The 24,914-nt window shown below is 45.4% G+C and overlaps 1 protein-coding gene across 7 annotated transcripts in view; it reads right to left on the reverse strand.

Annotated features, from left to right (window-relative positions):
- Window positions 1–418: 418 nt before the first annotated feature.
- PLCH2 (phospholipase C eta 2) overlaps window positions 419–24,914 on the reverse strand; it is a 1,499,317-nt gene continuing 1,474,821 nt past the window's right edge. For 6 of the 7 annotated variants that reach the window (XM_085609277.1, XM_085609254.1, XM_085609273.1 and 3 more), the window contains one exon: window positions 419–3,888. In XM_085609277.1, the coding sequence (XP_085465403.1) occupies window positions 2,177–3,888 (1,712 nt within the window). In that variant the 3' untranslated portion in view covers window positions 419–2,176. Of the gene's footprint in view, window positions 3,889–5,900; window positions 5,930–24,914 lie in introns of all 7 variants that reach the window. The other variant, XM_085609285.1, reaches the window with a different exon arrangement.

The following is a 24,914-nucleotide window of genomic DNA, read 5'->3' on the forward strand; positions in this document are numbered from 1 at the left end:
TTAAGCACTGCGGACATTTGTATTTAGAGTCTGGGGGATGCGGGACAACTATAAAAACCAATCCTGGATGTCACATCCACCCCATATAGTGTGCAGGGATGTCTATACACTCTAAATAGGGTGGCCGGATAATCCTGCACTTTTTAGCGGATGTCACATACCTGCCAAACTCTAAATAGGCTAATTATGTTTAATGTATGGTTAGATATGAAAGCAGCTCAAATGTTTTGATGATCGTAATTCGGAAAATCTATTTGCATAAGAGTCTGTAAAGTAAGATATCGGTGTCTGTCATCCCACATATATGATCTCTGTACAATGAGCCATTTAATTTTAAAAGGTCCAGGGATCCCACCAGTGCTCTAGGTGTAAACACTTAAATGTAGGTTTCATTCAAGCAGCATCCCTTTTCAAAGGTTAAATACTTTTATTTAGATTAGTGTCAGATGCTTTTACAGTACAAATAGTTTAAAAATGCCTCCATATACAGAAAATAATCTTTACAAACAAATACAAAAAAAAACATGTCATGGGAATCTACATGATTTGAAATGGATGAGCCTTTTCAGATTCGCATTCAGTTAGAAACATTTCCCCAGCCCTCCCACCCTAGCCCTCCCAAAATGTGTCTCAAGAGTAATGAAACAACTGAAAATCCTCGAGAACAAAATAAAAAAATTAAAGGTTTTAAAAATGGTTATTCTTTTTAAAATTGTTTTCAATGTTAATATGCACTCTGTCTAAAAATTTAAATATATATTTTTTCTTTAAAACATTCAGTATATTGAAAATCTTGCATGGCAGTGCAAAACAAAGTAAATTATTTACTCTGAAAGTGCTATGTACAGCAGCATTATTAAAATACCACATATACAAAGTTCATACATAAAGTATTTAGGAGACACCATGGCATCGATTGCAGTGATGGTAGACACTACAAAAATGGAGGGGGTGTTTATTTTACCCCCGTTAAGCATTTCAAATGGAACGATAACAGTTCTATTGTTGGCATTCCAAGTTCAACACATGCAATGGTTTTTTCCAGTTTTTATCCCTTTTCAAGCTCTTATTGCGCACAAAAAAAGAAGTCCATTGGTGGCTCTGTATTCAGACTTTATGCAGAACCTTTGTGCTTTAAAGTCCATTAGAAGGGGGGAGCTCATAATAATAGGAGAAAAAAATGATGCCAGGTTTAACGTCACAGGAACGAGTCAAATCAATGACTCAAGTCCATCTTTTCAAGTACTGGCAACTTAAAAACTTTACAGAGAAGCTCTTTCTGATCTCGAGGTACAGTTTGTAGATAGTAATATGTCAAAAGAGACCATCTGTGCTTGCTTGGATGTTTTTCTTGCTACTTTTCTTCCAGGTTATGTGCAGTTTAGGTTAGAGTAGAGTATGTCAAATAATGTTAGCAAGTGAGACAGCTTATTTTGATAACCAGTAGATCCTTCTAGCAACCTTGACACTGAAATTGAAAAGTTCTATTTAGTCCGTTGGCTTCCTTGACCTTTTTTCTCCTCTAAATGATAGGTAATATTGTTTTTCTCATGAGACATCACATCTGCATTACAAGGTGAGGTTAAGAGTAGGGGCGTGTGAAATTGAACAATTGTATTCTCCAACATTTCTCTAGATTTGAAGAAAATTTGCTTGTCCAGTATCTCTTGTGATTTTCTTCAGACAAGTGCATGTCTCACCTAAACAATATCAGACAAAAAACAGCAAGAGACTGCTTTGAGCACAAATTGTCTCTTAGCAAGGATTTTTTGCATGAACCAGTATCCTGCAGGCTAACTGCATGATGTGACATTTTGAGAATATTTGTGAAGTTCACATAACCCAAAAGTCTGTAATTTCATAAATATCAGAGGTATAATTTAAATTTAACGATGTCTCAGATAAGGATCTTATTCCCTCAAATAAACAGGAGGAAATGGAGTGGAGTGGAGTATGGGGACACCAAACTTTTATTTTTAAACATTTGACTGTTATTTGAAACAGGAAATGCTAGAAATTAAAAGAGGCTAGTCCACAAAATGATTGCCTAATTAAAGCTAAGCTAAACTCTACATATCCTGGCAAGACCTCTAGGCAAAATAGACCATTTTGTGGGATGGCCAGTGAGATCCTGGATGAGCAGGTCTCTGCAAATATTGATCAGCCCTTGACTGTGTTATAGTTTGAGCATGAAGAACACATCTGTGTCACGAGTCAGATTCTCTTGGCTTTTCATTTGAACACCAAATGTAGCGGTTGATACGGAATCTGTGCAGGTCCCTTTTGACACTGAGCATGCTCCCTCTGGGATGCCCCTCTCCTCAATGGGAGTGCTATTAAAGTGGCCCATGCTCTGCAGCCTCTGCCTCTCTTGTGCCTGCTTGGCTCTGTTGGCAATATACCGCACACGGCTTTGGCTCCGAGATGAAGTTCTTCTAAGAAGGCACAGCCCATCTGCCTCTGATTCGACAGGCTCAAATCCAGTTGGTGAAGTGATGTCATTCTCCTGCTGGAAACTAGTTAGTTTTCTGAGCTGTTCGGTTAGGTCATCTTGGGATTTTGCAGAGGTCCTCATGTGGGCCGGTTGACGCTGTGCCCGCAATGTGCGAGGCAAAAAGCTTCTGCTTATGCTGCGATACTTGCTTTCAAAATTGCATGAGATATCATCTGATGTTAGATCCCCAAGACTTTTGGACTTGGTCTGACTGGCTGCAGCTTTGTCTTCCTCCACTTTGCCCCTAGAAGAAGACTGCTTAAGACTCTCCATGTAGAGCCTGCTCCATGTGTGTCTCCTTGTCATCATTGGTGGCATTGGTCCCTCTGGCTCTTTGGCCAGAGGTCTTGAGCGGAGTTCATCATCATTTTGCTGGCTACACTTCAAGTTGGGGTTGGATTTGCTCTTGGAAACCATAGCCATTTCTTCTCCTGATGTTGTAGCTGATCGTGGTCGCATGCTGTTTTTAACAAGAATGCTCTCAAAGTTGTCTAGGTGGTTGCTATCAAGGTCTGGGAGACTCTTCTGGGCCAGATTGGGTAATGAAATGTCAATCACTGTGTCATTGGATGACATGCTGGAAGAGGAAGACATGCTGTCCCTGTGGTTACCGGCATCCAACTTACTCCAGATTCGATCATTGACTGTGGCATCATAGTATACTTCTGCCACAGGGGACTTGCACTCATCCTCCACTATTCTGGCTGAAGTCACATGCCCTTCACTTTTAGACCTTCTCACTAGCACACGTGGCACAACCTGAGATACAGAGGGATGCACTGGAGGAGTGTTCACAGGCGGGATAATTAGAGACGTTTTAACTGCTTCTGTGTTCAGTTTCACACCATTTTGAAAAGGTTTTTCATGCATAGCGTTCGACTTCTCCCTAGATGGCAGAGACATATTTTTTACTCTTAACAGTTCCTTATTTGCTAGCTCTTTCACTTTGCAGCTGGCAGAAGAATTCAATGCAGTACAATTTGGTGCTAAAGTGTCCTGGCTTACGTGGAGGTAAACAAGTGAATCACAGTCCTCTTTTCCATCACTACATGGTAGCACATTGCCGTTTTGGTCAGTAAGACATCTTTCTACACTGTTATTGCAGTCCACTTTGGTGGACATTTCAAAGTTAGCTTTGTTCGGAGACTTGACTTCAACCACTGAAGCAAAGATGACGGGATCTCCAAGCTGGCCATATGGGCTATTACATTCGACTCTAGGTTCTTTCATATGAGCTGGTGGAGAGCCCTGTTGAGAATCCCAGACAGGGGAGACATGAGAAGCAAGGCATGTACCAGTACACATTTTTCCCTTGGCAGTAGTGGGCTCCTCGGCGATTGTTTCTAGACTACATAATGAGGAGACCGATTTGTGGATGGAATACTGGTGGATACCTAAAAATGGAACAAAAATGATGATTAAAAAGCAGCAAAGAAATGATTACATTACAGTGGATTTGACATTAACATGCACATGCTGACTAATAGCTCTAACTAAATTCACCTACTTTGAGCTGAACACTGATCCAGATAGGACCATAATATAACCTGCTAGTGTGTCCCCAGACCAGTAGGTCAACAAATTGTTGGTGGATTCTGTGAAGCACAAGGCACATCAGGGTGTTTATACCCTCTGAACATCTACATATCAGCAGGAGCACAGTTCAGACAGCCCTCACATTCACAATCTACAAACAGGTTTAAAACAAAAACTGTAATTAAAGGGAAACTCTAAGCAGCCCTTCCCAGTGGAGGTTAGCAGGGTGCAGTGGAGTTCAAGGGTAATGTCATAGAATCCTTTTAAGATTTCAACAGATCTTGCCTAAAGTCAGGCATCTTTATTATAATTTTATTGAACTTTCCTGAATGTTCATCTCACATACTGTGATATCACCACACCTCAATTGGCGTCGCGATTAGGGGAGGGCAAAGTGAATACTTACGTCTGCAAAGCCAGATTTAATTGTCGAATCTTGGACTTTGCAAACAAGTAGGAGGTCATGCGACTTCCCTGGAGGTGTAATTTGGTTTCAACGACCTCACAACAATTCCTTCGGCTGGATATCTCCACCAGCATAGAGGGAACATCAGACTGGAGGGAAATCAGTTTCACCACTGTACTGAGTGGCGTTGACAATTCCTGTCAGGGACTTCTGACAGCACAGAAATCAGTGCTAAGTAGACAGCATTGGATAACCATAGCAAACGCAGCTGAGCAGTGTGAGCACGCTACGCGTGGCATTGGGAGTGTTCTCACAGCCATGCAAGGTCCCTCCCTTCCTCCTTTTTTAAAAACGAAAATGGAACCAATTTCGCTGTTGACATAGCTGATGGATTTAGTAATTCAGAAAAATATTTTGCGAAGTAGTAAGATTCAACTTCATTTCATCCTACAAGTCCAGTGGTTCTAAGAGAGACTGACAAGACAAATATACTTATTGATTTGGGTGACGATTTCAAAGGCGTGGGTTATTTTTGGATCAATGAAAGAAATGCTGGGAATGTCAAACTTACATCTGCATTAAAGCACAGAGTGGAAGAAACAACGCACCCCACTGATCCGGTTGCTTCTGGATCTCCGCCTTTACAGTTCCCTTAGCTAAGGGTTGGAGGTGGTCTCTAGGCACCAATGACCTCACTGTAATTATATAGTCGAATTATTGCACACACCATGATAGAGTAAAACAGAGAAAGGACAATGGAAGCCAAAGGAGGTCTCCTGCTTGGAAGTCCAATGCACTGCCATCAGTTCACGGAGGACCTCCCAACACACGCATCTCGAAGGCATTGATAGAAAAGAAAACGTTGGACCCTGTGGAGACTACTTGACTTTGTGTTACCAAACGACTTGGCGGAAAGATAGAGGCCATACAGCTACATGCTTAGGAAACTAAAATACTAGCCTTCCAGAAAGACATTCCATTGGTCTGTCGCCCAGACATCAGCATGCCATAGGCTTGAATGCTGCTGCACAATATAGTCATGCCAAAGTACTTGAGCTAAATTTTTACATGCTCAGAAAAAGGGGCTACAAACACTGTACACAACACACAGGCAGGCCACAGAAAAGGCAACAACTGGAGTCCAAAGAACGTGGGAATTCCCAGAATTGTTTTTTAAAGAGGATTAATATGAATAACTCGGAAATTTGGGGAAAAGTTAACAAAGGTGGACTTTTATATAAAATATTTAATTGTGAATCAAGACAACCTTGTGTTACATTTATTTTGATAAGCAGATTCACACTGAAAATGTGGGAATATTAACTAAACTTTTCTTTTTTTTCCTCTGAATATTTTTCCATGCCTTCAACATTTCTGGAAATTTGACATCCCCACCCAAAAGCACAGGTGAAAGCATAAACTTGTTCTTGCATCAACCAAGAGTCCATCGGTGAAGCCATTTACCTTAACTCGCTTGTCCTTTCAGTTCTTAACTAGAGAAGCAGAGAGTGCGGGAGAACAGGATAGAACAGAGGATTAACTTTAATTAGGTAAAGCAAGAACAGAGGAGAAAAGACACCAATGAACACAAACTATGATATGCTCCCCATAATATGTATGTCTGGCCAGAGCAAAAAAAGATTTCATTCGATTGAGGCTAATTTATGCTATTTTATTTAAAAAATAAAAGCAAACAAAAAATACATAAACTAATGCGGGATTTTCCAGGTCCAAATGATAAACCTTCAGGTAGAAAAGTTTTTGCTCTGGTGGACATTCTGAAAAGCAAGATTCACAAACGAGATCTCCCAAGGATGTGATCCAATGCTAACATCCCTGTTGAATGAGGCTGAGTTACAATTTTACACATTCTCTCTCGCGCTATCCCTCCATCACACACATACACACGCACGCACGCACAAACACACACACACACCACACACACCACACACACACGATCACACACACACTTCTTGATGTGGAAACTACAGGTATCAACTTTAATGAGTTGAAGCAGAGAAGCACAGTCTCAAATATTCACACCTTAATGTGACTGCATCCACCTCTTAAGAAATCTGACATCAGATGGACCCATTAGTTGTATTTGCGGCCAACTGTCCCCCCCCCCCCCACCCTAAAATAAAAACTTCTAGAGATGCCACTGCAGAGACCACAATAGGATTGTTCTGCTTCGACTTTCGAGCACATCTTTTGGATGAGACATGACAAACCACAGTTTTAATATTACAAGACGAAGAGCTGATATTTTTGCACCTGCACTTTGATTACATTGCGATAGCTGAACACTAATGTTCAAAATCGTATAATGAAATTCTCCTTAAGGAAGCTCGCTGGTATTCCATGCCCTTGAGGAAAGCATGTGCCATAAATGGCTTTGCTATGATCATGATGTTCAATAAGTTCCATGATAGAAATCTCTATGCATGCCTTGAACACTGAATTGTATGCAGTGCTATTTAGATGACGTGAAGCCTGGCACGAAAAACGTAAAGAGTTATGCGCTTTTTGTTTTGTGTTAGAAGCTAGTGTAAATTGTATTCTGTATATTCAAAAGAAAAAAAGTTTAATAGATTGATGGCAAAAGAATCTTTAAAAAATATATTGTTATTATTATTAATATTAAAATTAAAGAAGCCTGGCACATAAAACATTTATTAACTGATTCAGTCAGTAAACAAAAAAACACAAGGAGCATAAAACAAAAACTCGGTAGGAAAATTCGAGAGTGAGAAGTTCTATTTGTCAAATTCCCTATGGAACAGTTGACAAGTAACCGGGGATGGTAGTCCACCCGCACACACCAAAGAGAAATGCATTGGCAAAGCCATTAAAGCAAGAGTTGGCCACTAGCCTTTTAGCTTGCTAATGTTTATTTTGTTTTGTTATCGCTTTTGCAAAACTTTACTGAAGTTTATTGTTGGGAAAGCTGCTGGGTTCTCAAGTAATCAAAAAACATCAAGACAACAAATAAGCTAAAATATTTTTGGTCTCATAAACCATACATTGCCATAGTAGCCCCTGCTACTTGAGGGAACTAGTTTGTCAACCGATGCGCTCCATACGAAGAAGCACAATGGCGTCACTCATGAAATTAGTCAGCGGGTGAAGTGGGCTGACCCATTGCCCCATGCTTTATAGTGTAGTGGGCAGAAAAAAAGGGGAATGAGCCAACATCAGACCAAAGGATAGAGGGCTGGCTCAAAGCCCGGAAGGTTTGATGGTATATTTAGAACATCACTCACGTTATGATTATAGGCCTAACTTAGAGTTTGGCGTATGGGATACTCCATCACAAACATGGAAGATGTGTTGTGTATGATAACCTATGGCATTGTGGCAGAGTGAAGGGGATAGCCATCATGTTTTGATAGAGTAACCTGTCCGCCGCTTCTAAATAAGGCCCTATGTATCATAACCCAAGTGTGGACACTCTGTGAGGCCTAGGTAACATATGCGAGAGGCACGACCTCAAAGGTGGACACAGATACGGACACAGGACTACCCGGCATAGCACTAGATGTCCAAAACTGCTCTCCTCTAACTTGAATACAGCACTCGGTGACAATGTGATTTCTTCAGTGGCGGCTCCTCCGCTAAGGCAGAGGAGCGTTACCCCACTGTTTTGAAGCAGTGAAAGAAAGGAAAAATAATTGATAATAACTTGATGTTATTATCATTTTTTTTGTCCTGCAGCAGTACCTTGGCGGGTCTGCTCTGCTCACAGAGCAGGGCAGGGGGAGGAGTGGTGGGCACACTGAAGTTCGCATGATGCTTTGCCAAACAGTCATGCGCACTTAGCATGTTCTCCACAACAGTGCATTGCAGTGTTGAGATTGGCTTAGGGAAGCCAATCACAACGCTGCATTGCAGCGTCGTGATTGGCAGAGGGGAGCCTGGATGTGCTTCCTGTTCAGCCACTTCGGCCCAACGCAGAGGAGAGACGAAGTGGGAGAGCTCGGAAGGAGTTAAGTGTGTTTTTCTTTTTTTAAATCTTTTTAAACCCTCCCCCCCCCACCTCGCCACCCTAGATCTGTGCCGGCCGCCACTGGATTTCTTTCAACTTCAAGTGCACCGAGTAACAATTGTCTGTATATTATTAAGGAGTATTTAATAGCTGTGAATAACTACATTTATTTATGTGCTCTTCACTCTAACCCGTAGCTTTGTCTTGATTTGCTGTTAAGGGATTGAGTTTGAGTTTACCCAGCACTTAGTAACACATTACCTGTAACAGAGCTTCATTCAGGGTGTCCCAGAGGGAGCAGTGTTATTTGGACGTTATATGATGAACGTTAATTTCATTCAGCGACCAGAATGCATTTTTTTATGATGACTAACGATGAGCCCCTCCCAATCTATCAGCTTCTGTACAAGCATGCAGAGATCTCGATGCAAGTTCCTGATGACAGATCCGATAACTTGTTTGATGCTCTTCACGTCTATCGCTCAGCTAACATGAAAAAGCCCTGAACATGCACGCCCATAAGGGGCAAAACAGCATACAATGTCAACTCATGCTAAATGAACTACCAACATGAACTCTGAAAATGCAGCCAATATGGACTCTGAAAATACCATCAACACAGGCTCGGAAAATACCACCAACATGGACTCTCAAAATACTATCAACATGACTGAAAATTCTGAGAGGTACTGTTAGTAGGTAAGGACCATGGTCGATGGAGTGAGCTCTGGTGGCCAGCCAGCTTAGGTACACCCCCTTCCCCAAAACAGGCAGTAAAAAACTTAGGGGTCTGGTTGGACTCTTCTTTAAATTATCGAGACCAAACAAAAAAAACGGCAGGGACCTGTTTTGGCCTCTTACGGGGGCTTAGACCCTTGCTGTTTTTTTTTACGCATCTACGCGTCAGGTCATCATTCAGGCGACGGTTATGTCGAGACTCGATTATGCCTGTTCCCTCTATCAAGGGTCCAACAAATCGGAGGTCTTGAGGTTGCAAAGGGCACAGAATGCAGCAGCAAGAACACTCTAAGGTCTGTGCAAATCTTGCTCTGTGTCAAATGCCATCCACCGTCTTCAATGGCTCTGAAAATTGCACCAACGTTGACTCTGAAACTACCACCAATATGGACTCTGAAAATACCACTAACATATACTCTGAAAATGCCACCACCATGGACTCTGAAAATATGGAGAACATAGTCAAATAAAGAAACAGGATCAACATTGAAGAAGAAGAATTGTAATTTATAGTATTTTCTTGGTCGTCAGTACAGTGAACAACTTAGGTATTGTTCTGCATTTATACTGTGATTTAACTCAATACTTTTAGGTGTGTACAATTGTGAACTTTATTAACTGTCAAAGCTTACAGGATGGTGGGCTGTACCCGCCTCTAGGGGGAACAAACCCCACTCACACAGTATATTGTTCACAATAAGTATTGTGCTCTGAAGTCCTTCGTCTAAGGCACACACTTTAGCAAATGATTTGATATTTAAATAATAGGGATGTTCTTAAGACTGTGCAGTGTGAGAATGAGCGATGACATGCATTACTGACATATTCATGGTTTTAAATTGACAGACCATACTCATTTGAGTGCAGGAGGCTAGATTATCGTGGTTCTGAAATTCATCCACATCCATACCTGAGATCTATTTGCAGTTCCCCCTTTGACTCAAAGTGTGATCCTGGGCTGATATCCATCAAGTCAGGCCTAAAGCCTGAGCAAGCAGGATTTAACCCTTCAATACGTCACATCCGGGACCACCCTGAACCAAGTGACCGTGTCCCTCTCACAATCTCTCCCACGGATTCTGTTAAAAAACACGTGGAGGTTAGCACTGTCCATAACGGTGCAAACACTGGGGTGAGTTTAGGAGTAAGTGAGCAGAAATCGTAAACAATATAAACAGCTGCCAATTTACAAGGCGCGATGCTGCAAGCGTAACAGGGACGGAGCTACGTCGACTAATGAAACGCTTTTATTGGGGTGAGCCAAAATCCTATTTCTAAAAAGTGGGAGATGCCAAGCCGGACTATCCCAAACGTACATCCCGGGCCGCGGATGCGGCTACTGGTGTAAACAGAGGGCGTTTACGAGGAGTCCGAGTGCCGAAGACAAAGACTGCGCATCTCTTCACAAGACCAGAGCTCCCCCCGCGCCATATTTCAAGTGTACGAGCCCTTCCGAGACAGTTATTGCAGCTCCCATGACAACTTGACGTTGTGGCTCGATAAGCAAGAAAAGCAGATTCTTTCAGTGTTTTTTTCTGGACGGGGTGGGTGTTTTTCTCGCGTGTTATAGTTTGCTTATGATTTATTGGGCTTTCTTCTTCCAAGTGAACAGCTGGCGACGAGGCTGCTTTGAATTACGGCGCTTCGACAACGATGTCAGAGTCACAATCTTCACTTTCACACGGAATCCATTCGTGTCAGGCCGTATTGATCACACACATTGAGCTATGAGCCCATTAACGGCCATCACAGTGGCCTGATGCGAGGAAGGGTGGCGGGGGCGAGCCCCATAACGTAAATCACTATATATCCCTCCCAGCAGGCTCCCTCACCTGGGCCTGACCTGGGTCCAATTTTTGCTAGTGTGCTCCATCAGTATTCATCCCAAGGGGCACTGGGATTGTCACAAGGCTGCAGCCTGCAGTGTTAAAAAAAATATTCATTTCATGTAACCCTTATTTGACATTAATATGACTCCTTTCTTTATTTAATTTTAGGGGGGTACGAAATTCGATACATTTCCCTACGAACAATTGCACACATTTTCAGAAAAAATATGCATAACGCAAATATGGAATTTTGAGCTATATTTTAGTGTGGGGTGTATTTTTGTGTCAGTTTTAGACATTAGGACACACTTTGCACTAAAAAATAGCACAACAAACGAAAGTGCCGCAAACAAGAACCACTCATGTTTTGTGCGTCTCCGGTGTTCGGGTACTCGTCTCCCACAGTAGGATTTCTACCCAATTGATCTCTAATTACGCTACGTTGCGAAATGGTGTAATTTTGGGGGATTTCATGTCAAAAAGCATATTGTGAAATGCCGAAAATTCTGCAAATCATATCAGTGTAATTGAAATTTCACCCCGACCTAATAAGTATCCAATTACCTTGAGGTATATTTTTTCACCGTAGGAGGTTTCATTTAAGTGCAGACCTTTCATTTATGTTTTTTTAGAAACCTCTTTTAGTTTTAGTAAAATTCAGCCATCCTAACCTTGCAAGGTAGCTTGCGATGTAGTGAGGCGGGGAGGGCTATCCCTCAGCCCACAATCAGACGCTTCCTCCCCACCCACCCAGTGGCTCGCTGTTCCGTACAAAAGTCCACTAGCCAGGAGGGACACAGCGAGATTTCCTGACTGGTTGGGCCCAATGATACTAAGAAGTCAGAAGGGCTGGGCTGGAGGGAATTAAATGCTCAAGTGCTCCTTCTGGTGGCATGCAAGGATATATCAAGAAACCATTTAATTTTCAGAAAAAGAAAGCAGCTGCTATATGAATGGGTTGTATGAGCACCAAGGAACACTCAAATATTAATTCATATAAAGTTGGAGCAGAAATCAATCTTTTCCAATGTGACTTTCACAAGCTTGAAAGGGATATGTAAACGCAGAACAGTAAAAAAAAAAAAACAAGCAGAATGCACCAAGCCAGAGTAATGGCCGCTGCCCCCCCGAGGGGAAGATGACTAGGCCTAGCAGGAGTTCGTGGGTATGCGGAACTCCGCAAAGTGACCAAAAAACTCTGGCATGCTACACGGAGTTCCGTAAGCAGCGTAGTGCACTTGGTCGCGCAGTTTGTGCTGATATTTAGCGCTCGGCGTTTGTCCTGCGCTGGAAAATCAACGTGAACGGCACCAGGCGCGCAACACCCATTGGGCTCACCGGGCTTCAGCCCCCCCGTCATGTGTGTCAGCCCGGCTGAGAAAGCCTCGCGGGCTGGCGTCCGTCTAATTGCAGCCGGTCCCGATTACTTCACAGGTCTTTAAAATACCATTTACTCGATAATGAGGCTTTTGTTGTGTTTTCACCCCTTCTTACAGCCACTCTGCCTATGGCTGGAAGACTTAGCCCCCCCCCCCGAAATCTCTTTCAGCCCCCCCCGAAATTTGTCTCTAGTTGCCCACCTGAACGGCACCATGTACAGAGCAAGAGGGCACTGCTTCTTTCTGCCGTGTGAGCATATTTCCTACTCGACTGGCAGGTCACTCAACGCTAACAGATGGTTTATTAACGTGAGCAGTTGCGATCCTCCGCGACAGCCCATGTCGAGAAATCTCGCTGGGAGGTGGTCTAGCATTGGATTTTCCTTGCTCGCCAACTTAATGCTGGCAAGCGCAAGCAAGGAAAAAACTCTGCACTGGTTCGCTGAGCGGAGAGTGCAGTGTGGAAAACTCTGCAAACTCCGAGAACGGAGCAGAGTTCACTGCCCAGGCCTAAACAAGACCGCTATCTCAGAGATATGAGCAAATTCAGTAGTGTGCTTAACACCAGAATATCTTACATCTTTGCCGAGAGTTCAGTGCTAAATACTTAATGTTCAAATGAAGGATTCACTGTTCTAGGTGTACCTGAACATCACTGCACCACCATTATCGAGTTGTAAACCAGGACACAGGAAGGAAGGGCATCTTGTACTGTATAGAAAAAAGGGGTACGTCCATCCTCCAGCCCAGGACACGATGGTTGTAAGTAAGAACGTTTTTAAGTATTCAAAACAGCTGGCGAACATCCATTGCCAAAATCTCTTTCATTCATGAGTCTGGGAGATATTTTGGCAGCGGGTTTTTTAGAGGCTAAAATTTGCACTATATTCTACTGACCATTCTGGTACATCCAGTTGTTCATTCAGGGGCATATTTACAAAGATATCACGCAGCGCAGGGCAGCTAGCAGTCACCTTACTGCGTTACCTGAAAGGGGAAGGGCAGGAATGTGCCGTACATAATATATGGCGCATTCCTGTCATTTCCCAGAGCTGACAATGAGCAGCCTAGCACCAACTGAAGAACCCTTGCACCATGGGGCAAGGATGCCTGCGTTGTAAGCAGGATTGCTTTTGGTGCAGGAAGGAATACCAAATCGATTTGATTTTGAAATAAAAACATGTTGTAGCATAATGTAGTGAGGAAGTCGCTCCTTTACGGCAAGCTCCTGAAGATGTAATTCAGTGATTTTACTTTCTCTGAGTTGAATGTGGGATGTTAGTGCTAAATGGCACCTCCAGTTATTATCCTGGAATGCGGTGCCACGGTATTCATTTTGCCATTCATTTGGAAGGGAGTTCGGAGAACTCTACCATCGGGCAATGCAGCAGGGAGCGGCCATTATGAAAATGAAGAGGTATCTAGAGAGGCTTTTGCCTCTGTTGCGTAAGTGACTCTTTCACAGCCCCAGGAGTCTGCCACAGGCTCCGCCCATACAGGAGACCTCCTGAGTTCCTATAGGCCAGTCATCCTCTGACAAAATACGTGGAGCTTGATGGTTTTTCCACTCTAGCACAAATGAGTGCTCCCATCTTCCATTTTTTTAAATCATGAATCCCTCCCTAACAAACTCTTTCATCTACCTCTGACCTGAAAACATTGGGGCTGATTCAGAAAAACATTTATGAGTACGGAAAAATAGTACTACTGAATACTCTTACATTCATTTGTGAATGGGCCACGAAACATCCAACTCCCTCTTGGTAAATGAGCAAAGAGGGAACATTCATTTCTAGTTGTACTATTTGTACATGAATATTGCTGGAATATTTCCATTTTCTTCTAATTTTACATGTTTTTGGACCAATTCACATAACAGTATAAGAGTAAGTAAAAAAACACTACTGGGGTACTACTTTACTCACTCCAAAATGCCCTTGTGAACAGGCCCTCTTGAATGCAATGCTAATTCACCCAGATTTTTTCGGGATATGATGCTGGCTCATAAATCATGGAATTCAATGAAGGGCAAAGGAATTCCCACCCACTTAAAAATGTGAATAGGGTTAGTTGATGTGCCTCACCCATCTAGTTTGTAATCCACCCATCACCTGAAGAGTCTCTTGCGTGTCTGGCGTTGTTGCTTTTCTGCTTGTATTGCCTCAGTTAATTCGATTTTATTAGATTACTCTAAGTGCTGACTCATTTCTAGATGTTTATTAAATACATCTATCAAGTGCCTAATGTTATTCTGAATTATTATGGAGTTGGGAATCAGAAAATAATTTAAGATATGTTTATAAGTATCTTTGTTTTATTATTATAGCTTGCTTTATTTGCATATTAGAATTCTAAATGATACTACCTTGACTTTCATCATTTAAAAATACTCTTAAACTTAATGAAACTGTTTATGGGTAAAACACAAAAAACGATCCCTGCGGATACATACCTGGATGCCAAGAAGCCCTATACCATAAGCGACACATTCAGCCAGTTCAAGTTTCTGAGTCAACAGCACTGTGCATACTAGGACTAACAACGAGGGGTGTGCATAGTTTTAATTAGGCTACCATAATGTCCCACTGATTCCCCTTTTTGAGCGAATGATAGCCTCTTTTATGTCCTGTTTTACTTATGTATATGCCTATCATATAATTTTGCCTGCTAGAACTTGCTTTGGAGCAGATATTTCTCATGAAAATTCTCAAATTTAAAGTGTAACATTTTTTCCTCTTGCCACAAGTATATTTAGGTAATTTGTGAATGTTCGATGTGCCTATGCATACCGCACAAAAGCGGAGACTTGTAGGGGCATATATACAAGGGCATTGCACCACAGGAATGTCACTTTTAACGACGTTCCTGTGGCACAGTGCCTGCTCCATATTTACAATTACAATGCTTAACGCCGCTTTGTAAATATGGTACCCTTTCAAATATCTGCATCAGTGCCGTCTCAATGCATGGGCATACTGGGCAGTTACACGGGGACGCCACAACATTTTTATTCCTGTGAGTGGTTGTGTAGGCAGGGCCCAGTGCACTGCTTTGCCTGGGGGTCTATAATGCTGTTAAGATGGCCCTGATCTGCGTGAAAGGGGCGTGCAATGGGTGTTGCTGTGGACAATCCACCGTAACACCCATTGCTTTTTGCCGCTACCCCAGATTTACAAGGAGGCGTAAATCTGAGACAGCGCCAAAAATGAACGCCATGCAAGAGCAGGCATTAGAATGGTGATACGAGAAGAAATCCTTTTATTTCTTCTCGTTTTTGCATTTTCTATGTGTGCTGCAGAGCAAATCGCCATGAATGATTGTTTATGTGCAGGAAGGAAGGTGTCCCTTCCTGCACATAAACAATCATCAAATAATGATGATTTGCTACTTCTATGTGTGCTGCATTTTGCAGCACATATATAAGTAACAAATCACCATTATTAATTGTTTAAGTGCAGTAAGGGACACCTTCCTTCTTGCAACATCAACATTAATTCCCTGCAATGCAGACAACCTTGCACTATGGTGCAAGGGGGCCTACGTTGGTGCTGGGCAGCTAATTTCAGCACCTGCGCTATGGAAAACACCAAGGTGCACTGTATTGTTATAAATATGGCGCATCCCTGCGTATTGGAAATGTTGGAGCGTGGCGCTGTTAAATTTGGCACGGCGCCATGCTCCGACATTTCCTTGTACAGATGCCCCCAAGTACCAAGTGTCATTTCTGCATTTTTAAGAATTATGGACAATAAGCGAGGAAAAAATATGAGAATTTGCACAACGGTTCTAATAAAGCAACACCCATAAAGACATAAAATGCCATTACAATAGCCAAAACACAAAGCGATTTCGCTTTTAAAGCCAGGAAGGGCTGAAGGTGTCACAGATAACCTGGGGCCATTTGACATGTATGGATATGCCTCATCTTCTTCAGAAACGCATGACAGTTACTTTGTTGAATAGGTGTTTGAGCGAAGAGTTTTTCATAATGTCATGTAACAACTTATTATTTAATCGTGTGAATATTAATGTAGTGAGTGGGTGGGTCCATTTATAATGTGCTTGCTACAGCATCAACCTCCCCATCATTTACTCCTCGTTCGCTGCTGGATTTCAAACAAGATGAGGGCCGGGTGTCATATATACACAGGCCTTGAAGTCTTTTCAGAAAATAAAGATAGCTGCCATTTTGAGAGCTGATTTTGAGTTGGAAGAGTATGCTGTATTACCAAACAGCCACGGCCTGTGCAGGGCCGGACTGGGAACCAAAACCGGCCCTGGCAAAGTGCTTGGCGGGGGGGGGGGGAGGGGGTTGGGGGGGGGGTCGCCGAGCTCTTTGCCAGGGCCGGTTTTCGGCCGATTTCGTTACAGGGCCGATTTTGCAGCTATGCTGCATAAACGGCCCGGTAACAAAAACGGCCCCCTGGGGCCCAAAACCGGCCCCCACCAATGCGGCGCACCGGGGGATTGCCCGGTGCCCGCTACGGCCAGTCCGGCCCTGTGTGCAGGTATGAGCGATGGGGCTGGGTGGGGTGTGGGGTGGATTTCGACAGATGATGACAAGGTCAAATTAATTATTTATTTCATTTTCCCTCGTCGTCGCCTGTCAAAATCTCCCCCCCCCCCCCCCCCACCTGCCCCCACCGCTCTTACCTGCATGGGCCATGGCTGTTACCAAAGCACATTACAAGGCGGGTTCAAATGTCACTGACACGGGAGGATTTCTCTTTCAGGATTGCCATCCATATTAGGTCATTGATTAGCATCCTGTGGGGAACCCTAAGAATTAAAGTCAGCAGTGATGTGGTCTTTGCTGCACAGAGCCTCTCCTGATTAAGGAGACTTGGCTAAAACTTGATCTCACTTCGAGTGCTACTGTCCAGGACCCTGGAAGTGTGTCTCATTCCATTTAAATAATTTCTGGGGTGCAATCTCTTTCTGAGCTCTCTTTAGATGGCCTTTAGGCCTAGTCTGCACACAATAGAAAATAAATGGCAACCAGGTATTACTGTAAATCGGTCTAGAAATATAAAACACATGTGCAGAATAGCCACTGCCACACATTTTTGTACGGCTCGCAAAAGGAACAATGATTCAAGAAATTATTGAAATCAAATCTTGAATCACCTATGTATAACTTCATATTACTGAATTTACATAAAGTGGATGCAAACATATTTCAACTGTGCCTGGCTAACTAGTTAATAGCAGCCTATGTTACTCTCATTTCTTCAAGATTTATGTATTTAGACAAAAAACTCACAGTAGCAAATTGTTAAATATTGTTGATGCGTTTAGCAAATCGCTTCCATGCAATTCCCAAAGAATTGATAGGGTAGCGAATTCTCAAGCTTGTCTTATGCCTTTGGCTGGTCTATGATGGAGCACTAAGATGACTCCTGAAAGAGTTGGAGCACTCAGCTGTGCCTCGTGCTTAATAACACGTCAAATCCCAGCACCTCAGACCAGCTTTTTTTGTACGGTAGAATTCGCTACCTTATCAGTTATTTGTGAAATCTCTAATTATTGGATCAAAGTTACATATTTCCAAGCCTCTTCCTCATAAAGGATAGCCAACCTATCACTTCCAATTACCTACCTATTTGAGTTGTAGCTGAGCCCAAGTGAGATCCTCTTAGTTTGAAGCATCCACCTCTCTGTGTGCATTTTTCAAAGAAAGCATCTTTCAAAATGAATCTGGCCAGATCCAACATTTAGATTGGTAACTAGGAAACCCTGTGTATCATTCCATACCCGAGATCCTCACTACGAGCAGTCCATTTTTTCACAAACACTTTGACAGGGGATTGGAATCGCAAGATTGTGGTAGTTACTGCACCCCACTTCTGAAATTTACAGGGGTAAAATGCCTGGTAAGTACTGGTATAAGTGGATTTTGGTAAGTAAAGCACCAAAATTCGCATGCAATGCCCCCTTTTAAAGTGCCCAACTTGTAAGCCCAGAGATATTGGATTTCTAAAGGTGCAGTAATCAGCGCGTCCTCCACTCGTAATGTTACTATTCGCCTGTGGGTTGAAGAAAGACAAAGGTGTTCAAAGCTGAGGTGATGTAGGGCAGGGCCAAGACTGTTGGCTTGTTGAGTGTTTTTATTCAGGATCGCCAAACTGAGTCAAAAAGTGTGGTGCTGTCTGCATAATTTCATCCCCCGGGTGTCAGTTCTCTTATCTGTCTCTGGGAGTGTTATGAATTAGGGCACAACCCAGTAATAAGGGATTTATAGACAGGTGAAAACAAAAGGCCAAATGTGGGTTGCCAGTGGTTGCTGCTAGCTGAACACACACTGACAATTTATTCTTCTCTCCAGGAAATGGCAGCCTATCTGCTTGTGAGAGCTGTGCATAGGGAACATAGAACCCTGGCCCTCCAATGAAAAAATGTAATAATTATAAAGAGACAATGTTTTATGGAGCGTCTGCTAGCACAGTTTTCCTATTTTGTTATGTTATATGTGTTATATTATAGGGAATTTGTTGAGTACACGTACACCAAAGGTCTCTTTGCGCTAAGATGAGAGACACCCCAGAGATAGAGACTACTAATAGGCCTGAGGGAAAAGCCAAGTTTTCTGTTTTTTTCCTGAAGTTCATATAGTCCATCCTGTGCCTCATCTCAATCGGCAAGGAATTCCAGAATTGGGGGCCCAGCATAGAAAATCCTGAACCACCCATTCTTTTACGCTTAAAGTACCACGCGACTCCGCCCAGACGTCGTTCGCGGGCGAGACATCAGCGACGTCACATAAGCCCCACCCCAGCGCACTGACATCAGTTTTCTTCAGAGAACTTTTCCGCGCCACAACGCGGAGCCATCACAAACAAAACTGTGGAGAGTATGGGAACAGTGTGCGAAAAACCAGTGAAACAGAAAAGAGAGAAACGAAAGGTGAGGAACAGCGCCAGTTGGAAAAGTGCCAAGCACTAAAGCACAAAAGACCATAGCGGTGAAAGCCATAGCAGCGAAAGAGCAGAGCACCGCTCTGAGGAACACCGTTGCAAGCTAAGGCGACATCCTCCCAGGAGGTAGAAGCATGTGAAAAAGGGCACAGCAGAAGAGAGAGAGAGAGAAAAAGAGAGAGACTGCAACCACCATCCACAACAGTGAAGGGCAACAAGCCCGGAACAAAGGAGGAACAGCAAATCACCCCCAGGAGACACCACCAAGGAGGGCCGTATCCCCTGAAAGGAGCGAAAAGGCCGAGGTACAGGTAAAAAAAAAGCAACTCAGAGGACTGCAAAGGAAGCAGAAACCTCAAGCAAGTAAACGCAGAAGAGTAAAAGCAGGCCCCTACACCGGAGAAAAGGCAGGGTGGAGGGATGCAGAAGCACACATGAACCAACCGACCATGTATCATAAGGGAAGGGGTGGAACAATCAAGCAGAACCAAGTAGCCTGTCCGAGCAGAAGCGAAGTGGACACCCACAGGAGATCAGCCACACGGAGGGAGGCGAGTCCAGAAAACCACAGGAAAGGTTCTCGCAGAACGAGGAGGAAGGGCGGGCCGTGAAGGAATCTGCGGCTAGAATCGTCTCTTCCAGATACATCATTACCAAAGGTAAGTAACTTGTACATCTGATAGAGACTACTAGCCGCAGATTCCTTAACGTAGAATAGATACCCAAGCCATACCCAAAGGGGAGGAGGGCCTGCGAGAGAACCTCCCCAGCAGGAAGAAACACAGGGCCCCAGCAAGGCAAAGGGAAGACCAGGAGATTCCAAGCCCATTCAAGGTGCAACGGCCACAAACCCTTGTAGGGACAGACAGCTGCACAGGAGCACCCAGAAGGAAAGAACGACCCCAACTCCAGGGAGAGGAGGTAGAACCGGAGGCAGAGCCTGCCGTAGGAAAACACACAGCGACAGAGGACAGCTGAACAGGCATCAGCCGCAAGGAAGCTGGCAAGGCAGGAACGGCTCCACAGCCAAGGAACGCAGGCATAAGAAGAAAGGCAAAGGTGCGCAAAGCCCCAGCAGAACAAGAGGCATGGGCACAAGGGAGCACAACAAGGGCCACGGAGGTGGACCAGCACAAGCAGGCGTGCACAGCCGGCAGCGGACAGCACCATGGAGCAGCGCACCCAGAACAAGCCAGGCTCAGGCCGAGGGCAGAGGCCAGGAAAATGCAGAACAAGCCCCAAAGGAGGAGCATTCAATAGACACACACCGACCCACGAAGAGAAATGGGACCACTCATAAGAGCAAAAGGGAGAGACACGGAGGACGGACCAAGCCTTCAACCAGAACACAGGAAAGCCAGGAGAAACCCAGCCCCCCGGAACACCAGACAGAGGACCAGGCTAAAACGCCGGACAGGAAGGCGGAAACGCCACAACACGACACCGCAGACAGCATGCCAAACTGTCAAGCAATGGAGGGAACACCAAGAACGACAGAAGCTGGAGCAGCGCAAGCTGCGCCCGGACAAGGTATAAGAGACCGCACCAGCAGCAGACAATGATGCCAAGAAAGGCAGGGAACCCGAAAAAGGTGCGACCATACCATCCCAGCGCAGGACAGAGCTATGCAATAGCTACAAGTACCCCACATAGGGTATGACACGTCCCACTAAAACATGGGAACACCTCTTAGGGGAAAAACACCCCGCAGCAGAGGACCAGAACATAAAGGCAGGGTATGATACGTCCCAAGAAAACATGGGAACACCTCTTAGGGAAACAATCCCGCAGCAGAGGACAGAACAAAAAGGACCTGCAGATAGAACCACATCCGGCTTGACAATCAGCCAATCAAAAAACACATTGAAGGCCCAACCTGAGGACACATATGGGTGGACCATAACCAAAGTACCACAAAGTCCAAAGGGGCTGTACCAGCAGCCAACAGCACAAAGGGGTCAATTTAAGGACCCGAAGCCAAGTTACGGAGGGGGAGAAGGAGGAGGAGGACGGAGTCCCGCAAGGAGCCGCTGAATGGCAGCATCCGCATGGGTGTTAAACAAAAGCACCCCATCAAAGGGCAGGTCAACGAGACGCTCCCTCACATTCTCAGGAAAAATGCTATCCCGCAGCCAAGCATGGCGACGGAGAGCTACTGAACTCATGGTGCGGTCGAGAGCATCAGAAACATCCAGGGGCGAACGAAGAATAAACGCGGCCAGCTCCTGACCATCCATTAAATGGCGTCGCAGATCAGCATGAACACCTTCCGGAGAGGCAGAAGACAGAAGGGACTCCACGGAATCCCACAAGCTGGAAGTAGCCCTGGCCAACACACAAAGCGTGTTGAGTGCTCGCAAAGCAGCACTAGAAGATGGAAAGAGGTTCCGCCCTCAGGAATCTAACCATCGGGCCTTCCGTGACAGAGGAAACAACACCAAAGGTAAGGAAGGAAAAGCAGTCTGCAGAAGAGGGCCCTGAGTAGAAGGGTGGAAAGAAAGGCAGACAGGGTCGTGTGGAGCAGGACGGTGGCGGTGGAGGAGCGACTGGGGCACCGGATCTCCCGTGGCAGGATGCCCCCAGGCCCCCAGAAGAGAATTATGGAGCGAAGCTTCGAAGGGAAAAAGCAGCTCCCGTCTACCAGAGCCCTGATGGAGAACCTCCAGCAAATGGTCCGTTGCAAATGGGGTGGCAGGGTCGCCCATGTGCAAAATGTCAGCGGCTGTGGAAATGGCCTGGGCAAAGGCCGCACACGCCTCCGTAGGGTGTTGTGGGGGGGAGAGCAATTCCTCCGTGGGCGACGGCTGTAAACTAAGCCGGCCATCCCCGAATCCAGCTGGAGGAAGAAATGGCCAGCCCCGGAATGGTGGAAGATTGACGGACGAGTGGGGGACCTGAGGTGCCTCTGTGGAAGGCTGTGGCCACGGGGACGGTGAGGAGACCTCCCTGGAGGAAGTCGGGGAAAAAGCCACGACGCAACGGCCCGTCTCCGGGGAAGAAGAGACAAAAAGTTGACGAACCTTCGGGGAGGAGGGGGCCTCCGGAGATGAGTTGATGACCCGATGCCGGCACAGCGCCGTGGAGTCTGCCACAGGCACCGGCGTGAGGTTGACCGCGCCGTAGGGGACGGCGCCACTTGCACCCTAGGAGAATGGAGTGGGGCCGGCTCCGAGTTGGCGAAAGAACGGCACCGAAAAGACCATCGACGAAGCAGCTGCCTGCGTGGAGAGACGAAAGGGACCCGGGGACACGCTCCAGCCCCTAGTCAGCACCCGTGGCGCCACCAGGGTCGACAGCTATCGACACCTGAGCGGCGTCAGCTCAGCTTCTGGCAAGGCCGCCGCCTGCCCAGAAGACTGAGGGTGACTCGGGGGCGAGCCACGAGTCCCGGCGACCTCCCACGACACCACAGGGACCCACTCGAGGGTTTGCAGTGAGGCAGAGGCGCCGTGGGCCAAAGAGGGGAACCCCGTAGGACCGCACCCCGACGACACCACACCTTCAGAGCCTGAAGCCGAACCCGTCGGCACATGGCAAGGGATCCACGGACGTCCCAGGAAGAGGAGGAGGAGGGGCCAAGGAAGCCTGCAGAGCCGCAGCATAGGCCTCCATTTGGGCCCTAGTCGCCCCGGTGCCAGGAAACGGTGGGTAAGGTGGCGACAAATGAGGCCGCATGTCCTGCGGAGAACCCGTGCCCTCCGCAGAGCGGGGACCAGGCCTCGGAGACAAGCTAAGAGACTTACCGATGGGCAAGCGATGCCCTAGGTGCCCCGGTGATGGGCGATGCCGGAATCGGAAGCGGCGATTCTTGGACCCTTCCACGGGGGACGGACGCGGAGACGACCCAGATCTGGACAACCGGGCTGAGAGGAGCCTCATCCGGCGCTCCCGCCGGGACTTAGGCTTCAAATGCTGGCAAGCGTCGCAGTCCGTGGAATTATGGTGTTCGCCAAAACACCACATACAAATAGGATGAGTGTCCGTCACCGACATCTGAAGCGTGCAAGACGAGCACGCTTTAAAGCCCGAAGGCATTCGCACACTGTTCCCCCACGCAAAAGCGTGAAAAATAGGCCTGAAAACAGGACAGGGACACGATCTGGATCCGCGTTGCACGTGGAAAAGAAGGAAACTGATGTCAGCGCACCGGGGTGGAGCTTATGTGACCTCACTGACGTCACGCCCGCGGACGACGCCGGGGCAGAATCGCGTGGTACCGCCCCCCGGCGCGCAGAGATGCTGGGGCAAAGAAAGTTTTCCGGGTCCAGTCTCACGCCTGGGGATAATTCTACGTTAAGTAATCTGCGGCTAAAAGTCTCTATCAGATTCTTGGAATCATCAACAGATTAATTTGTGCTGATCTGAGGTTGCATTTGGAAGGTACGGTTGCATCTTCATAGAGATAAATTTGGGGCCCTTGTGAATTGCTTTCAAGATCATACAGCCTGTCTTAAACATCAATCGCTGGGCCATGGGCAGCCAATGGGAGCTGCTTCATCAGTGGCTTAGTATGGCTGTGTCTCGGTTGTTGGAAAATAACTCTGGCAGCTTGGTTCAGTATCAGCTGAAGCTTATAGATTTTGTTGGCGGGAGGCCTAAATAGCACTACATATAAATACAGAGGCTGGATGGCACGCTGCGTACAAATGCATTGGTATGGCGGAATTTCTTTAGCAAAACTATCATCTGACAGAAACATAGGGGCCGATTCACAAAGGGCCTCCGCACTTTTTGGCAAAGACCCCATGGTCATGGTGGGATGCCCCACACTCGTGGTGGGACCTCTGCACTGAGTGACTGCAATGCGGCGGTCCCGCCGCAAGTGTGGACCCGCGCCATGGGTGCAGACCCGCGCTGTGAGAGTGGAGGCCCTTTCCAAATCGGGCCCATAGTGTTCTATTTATTGTTTATAAAAATATCATCTCATTGGTTCATGGTTTTCTTTCATTAGCTTTAAAGAGGTTTATTCGTGTAGATGACATTTTGGACACAACAATTCTGTCAGACGATATTTAGTTATGATATTCTTGGACCATGCCTCCCTGGCCATTATATAGTCTTGCACAACTGGTCAATGCTGCACAAATTGCTTACACTTGGGTCCTTATTTTTACTGCCATTGAGCACAAACATTTGTACATAGTATATAACCCAGCACCCAGTATTACTGTTACTCAAATCAAAAGTACTCATTTTATCATGCTCAGAAGCATAAAGGGCTGAGTGGTCCTTCTAGGATGCAAAGATATGACGGCAGATTTCACCCAGACGTTAGTGGCAGACTATTAACCTACAGTAATGTACTGATTGGCCGACATCATTCCTATATAAAAGCCAAATTCTCTAACTGTTAGCTAAGCTCTGTCCTCAGATCTGTTGATGCAAAGTTCTTGGCTGCTCCATGTTCCTGGCAGTGTAAGAGCTCTTTATGTGAGAAACTGTGATTTACTGTGATGTTCTGTGTCTAACTGAGACTTACAAATCAAGAACTCGCAGGCCTTTCTATCTCAAAATTAAAAAGTTAGAAGCCGTTCTGCAAGTGTTCCCTAAAGCAGGATGGCCAACCTTAAATTCTAGGTTCAATGTGCCAGATTTGGGTTACATGGGTTCTACTTCACACAAACGCATTCCTG

The sequence above is a fragment of the Triturus cristatus genome, chromosome 1_2 (assembly GCF_964204655.1).
Source record: "Triturus cristatus chromosome 1_2, aTriCri1.1, whole genome shotgun sequence".
Lineage (NCBI taxonomy): Eukaryota > Metazoa > Chordata > Amphibia > Caudata > Salamandridae > Triturus > Triturus cristatus.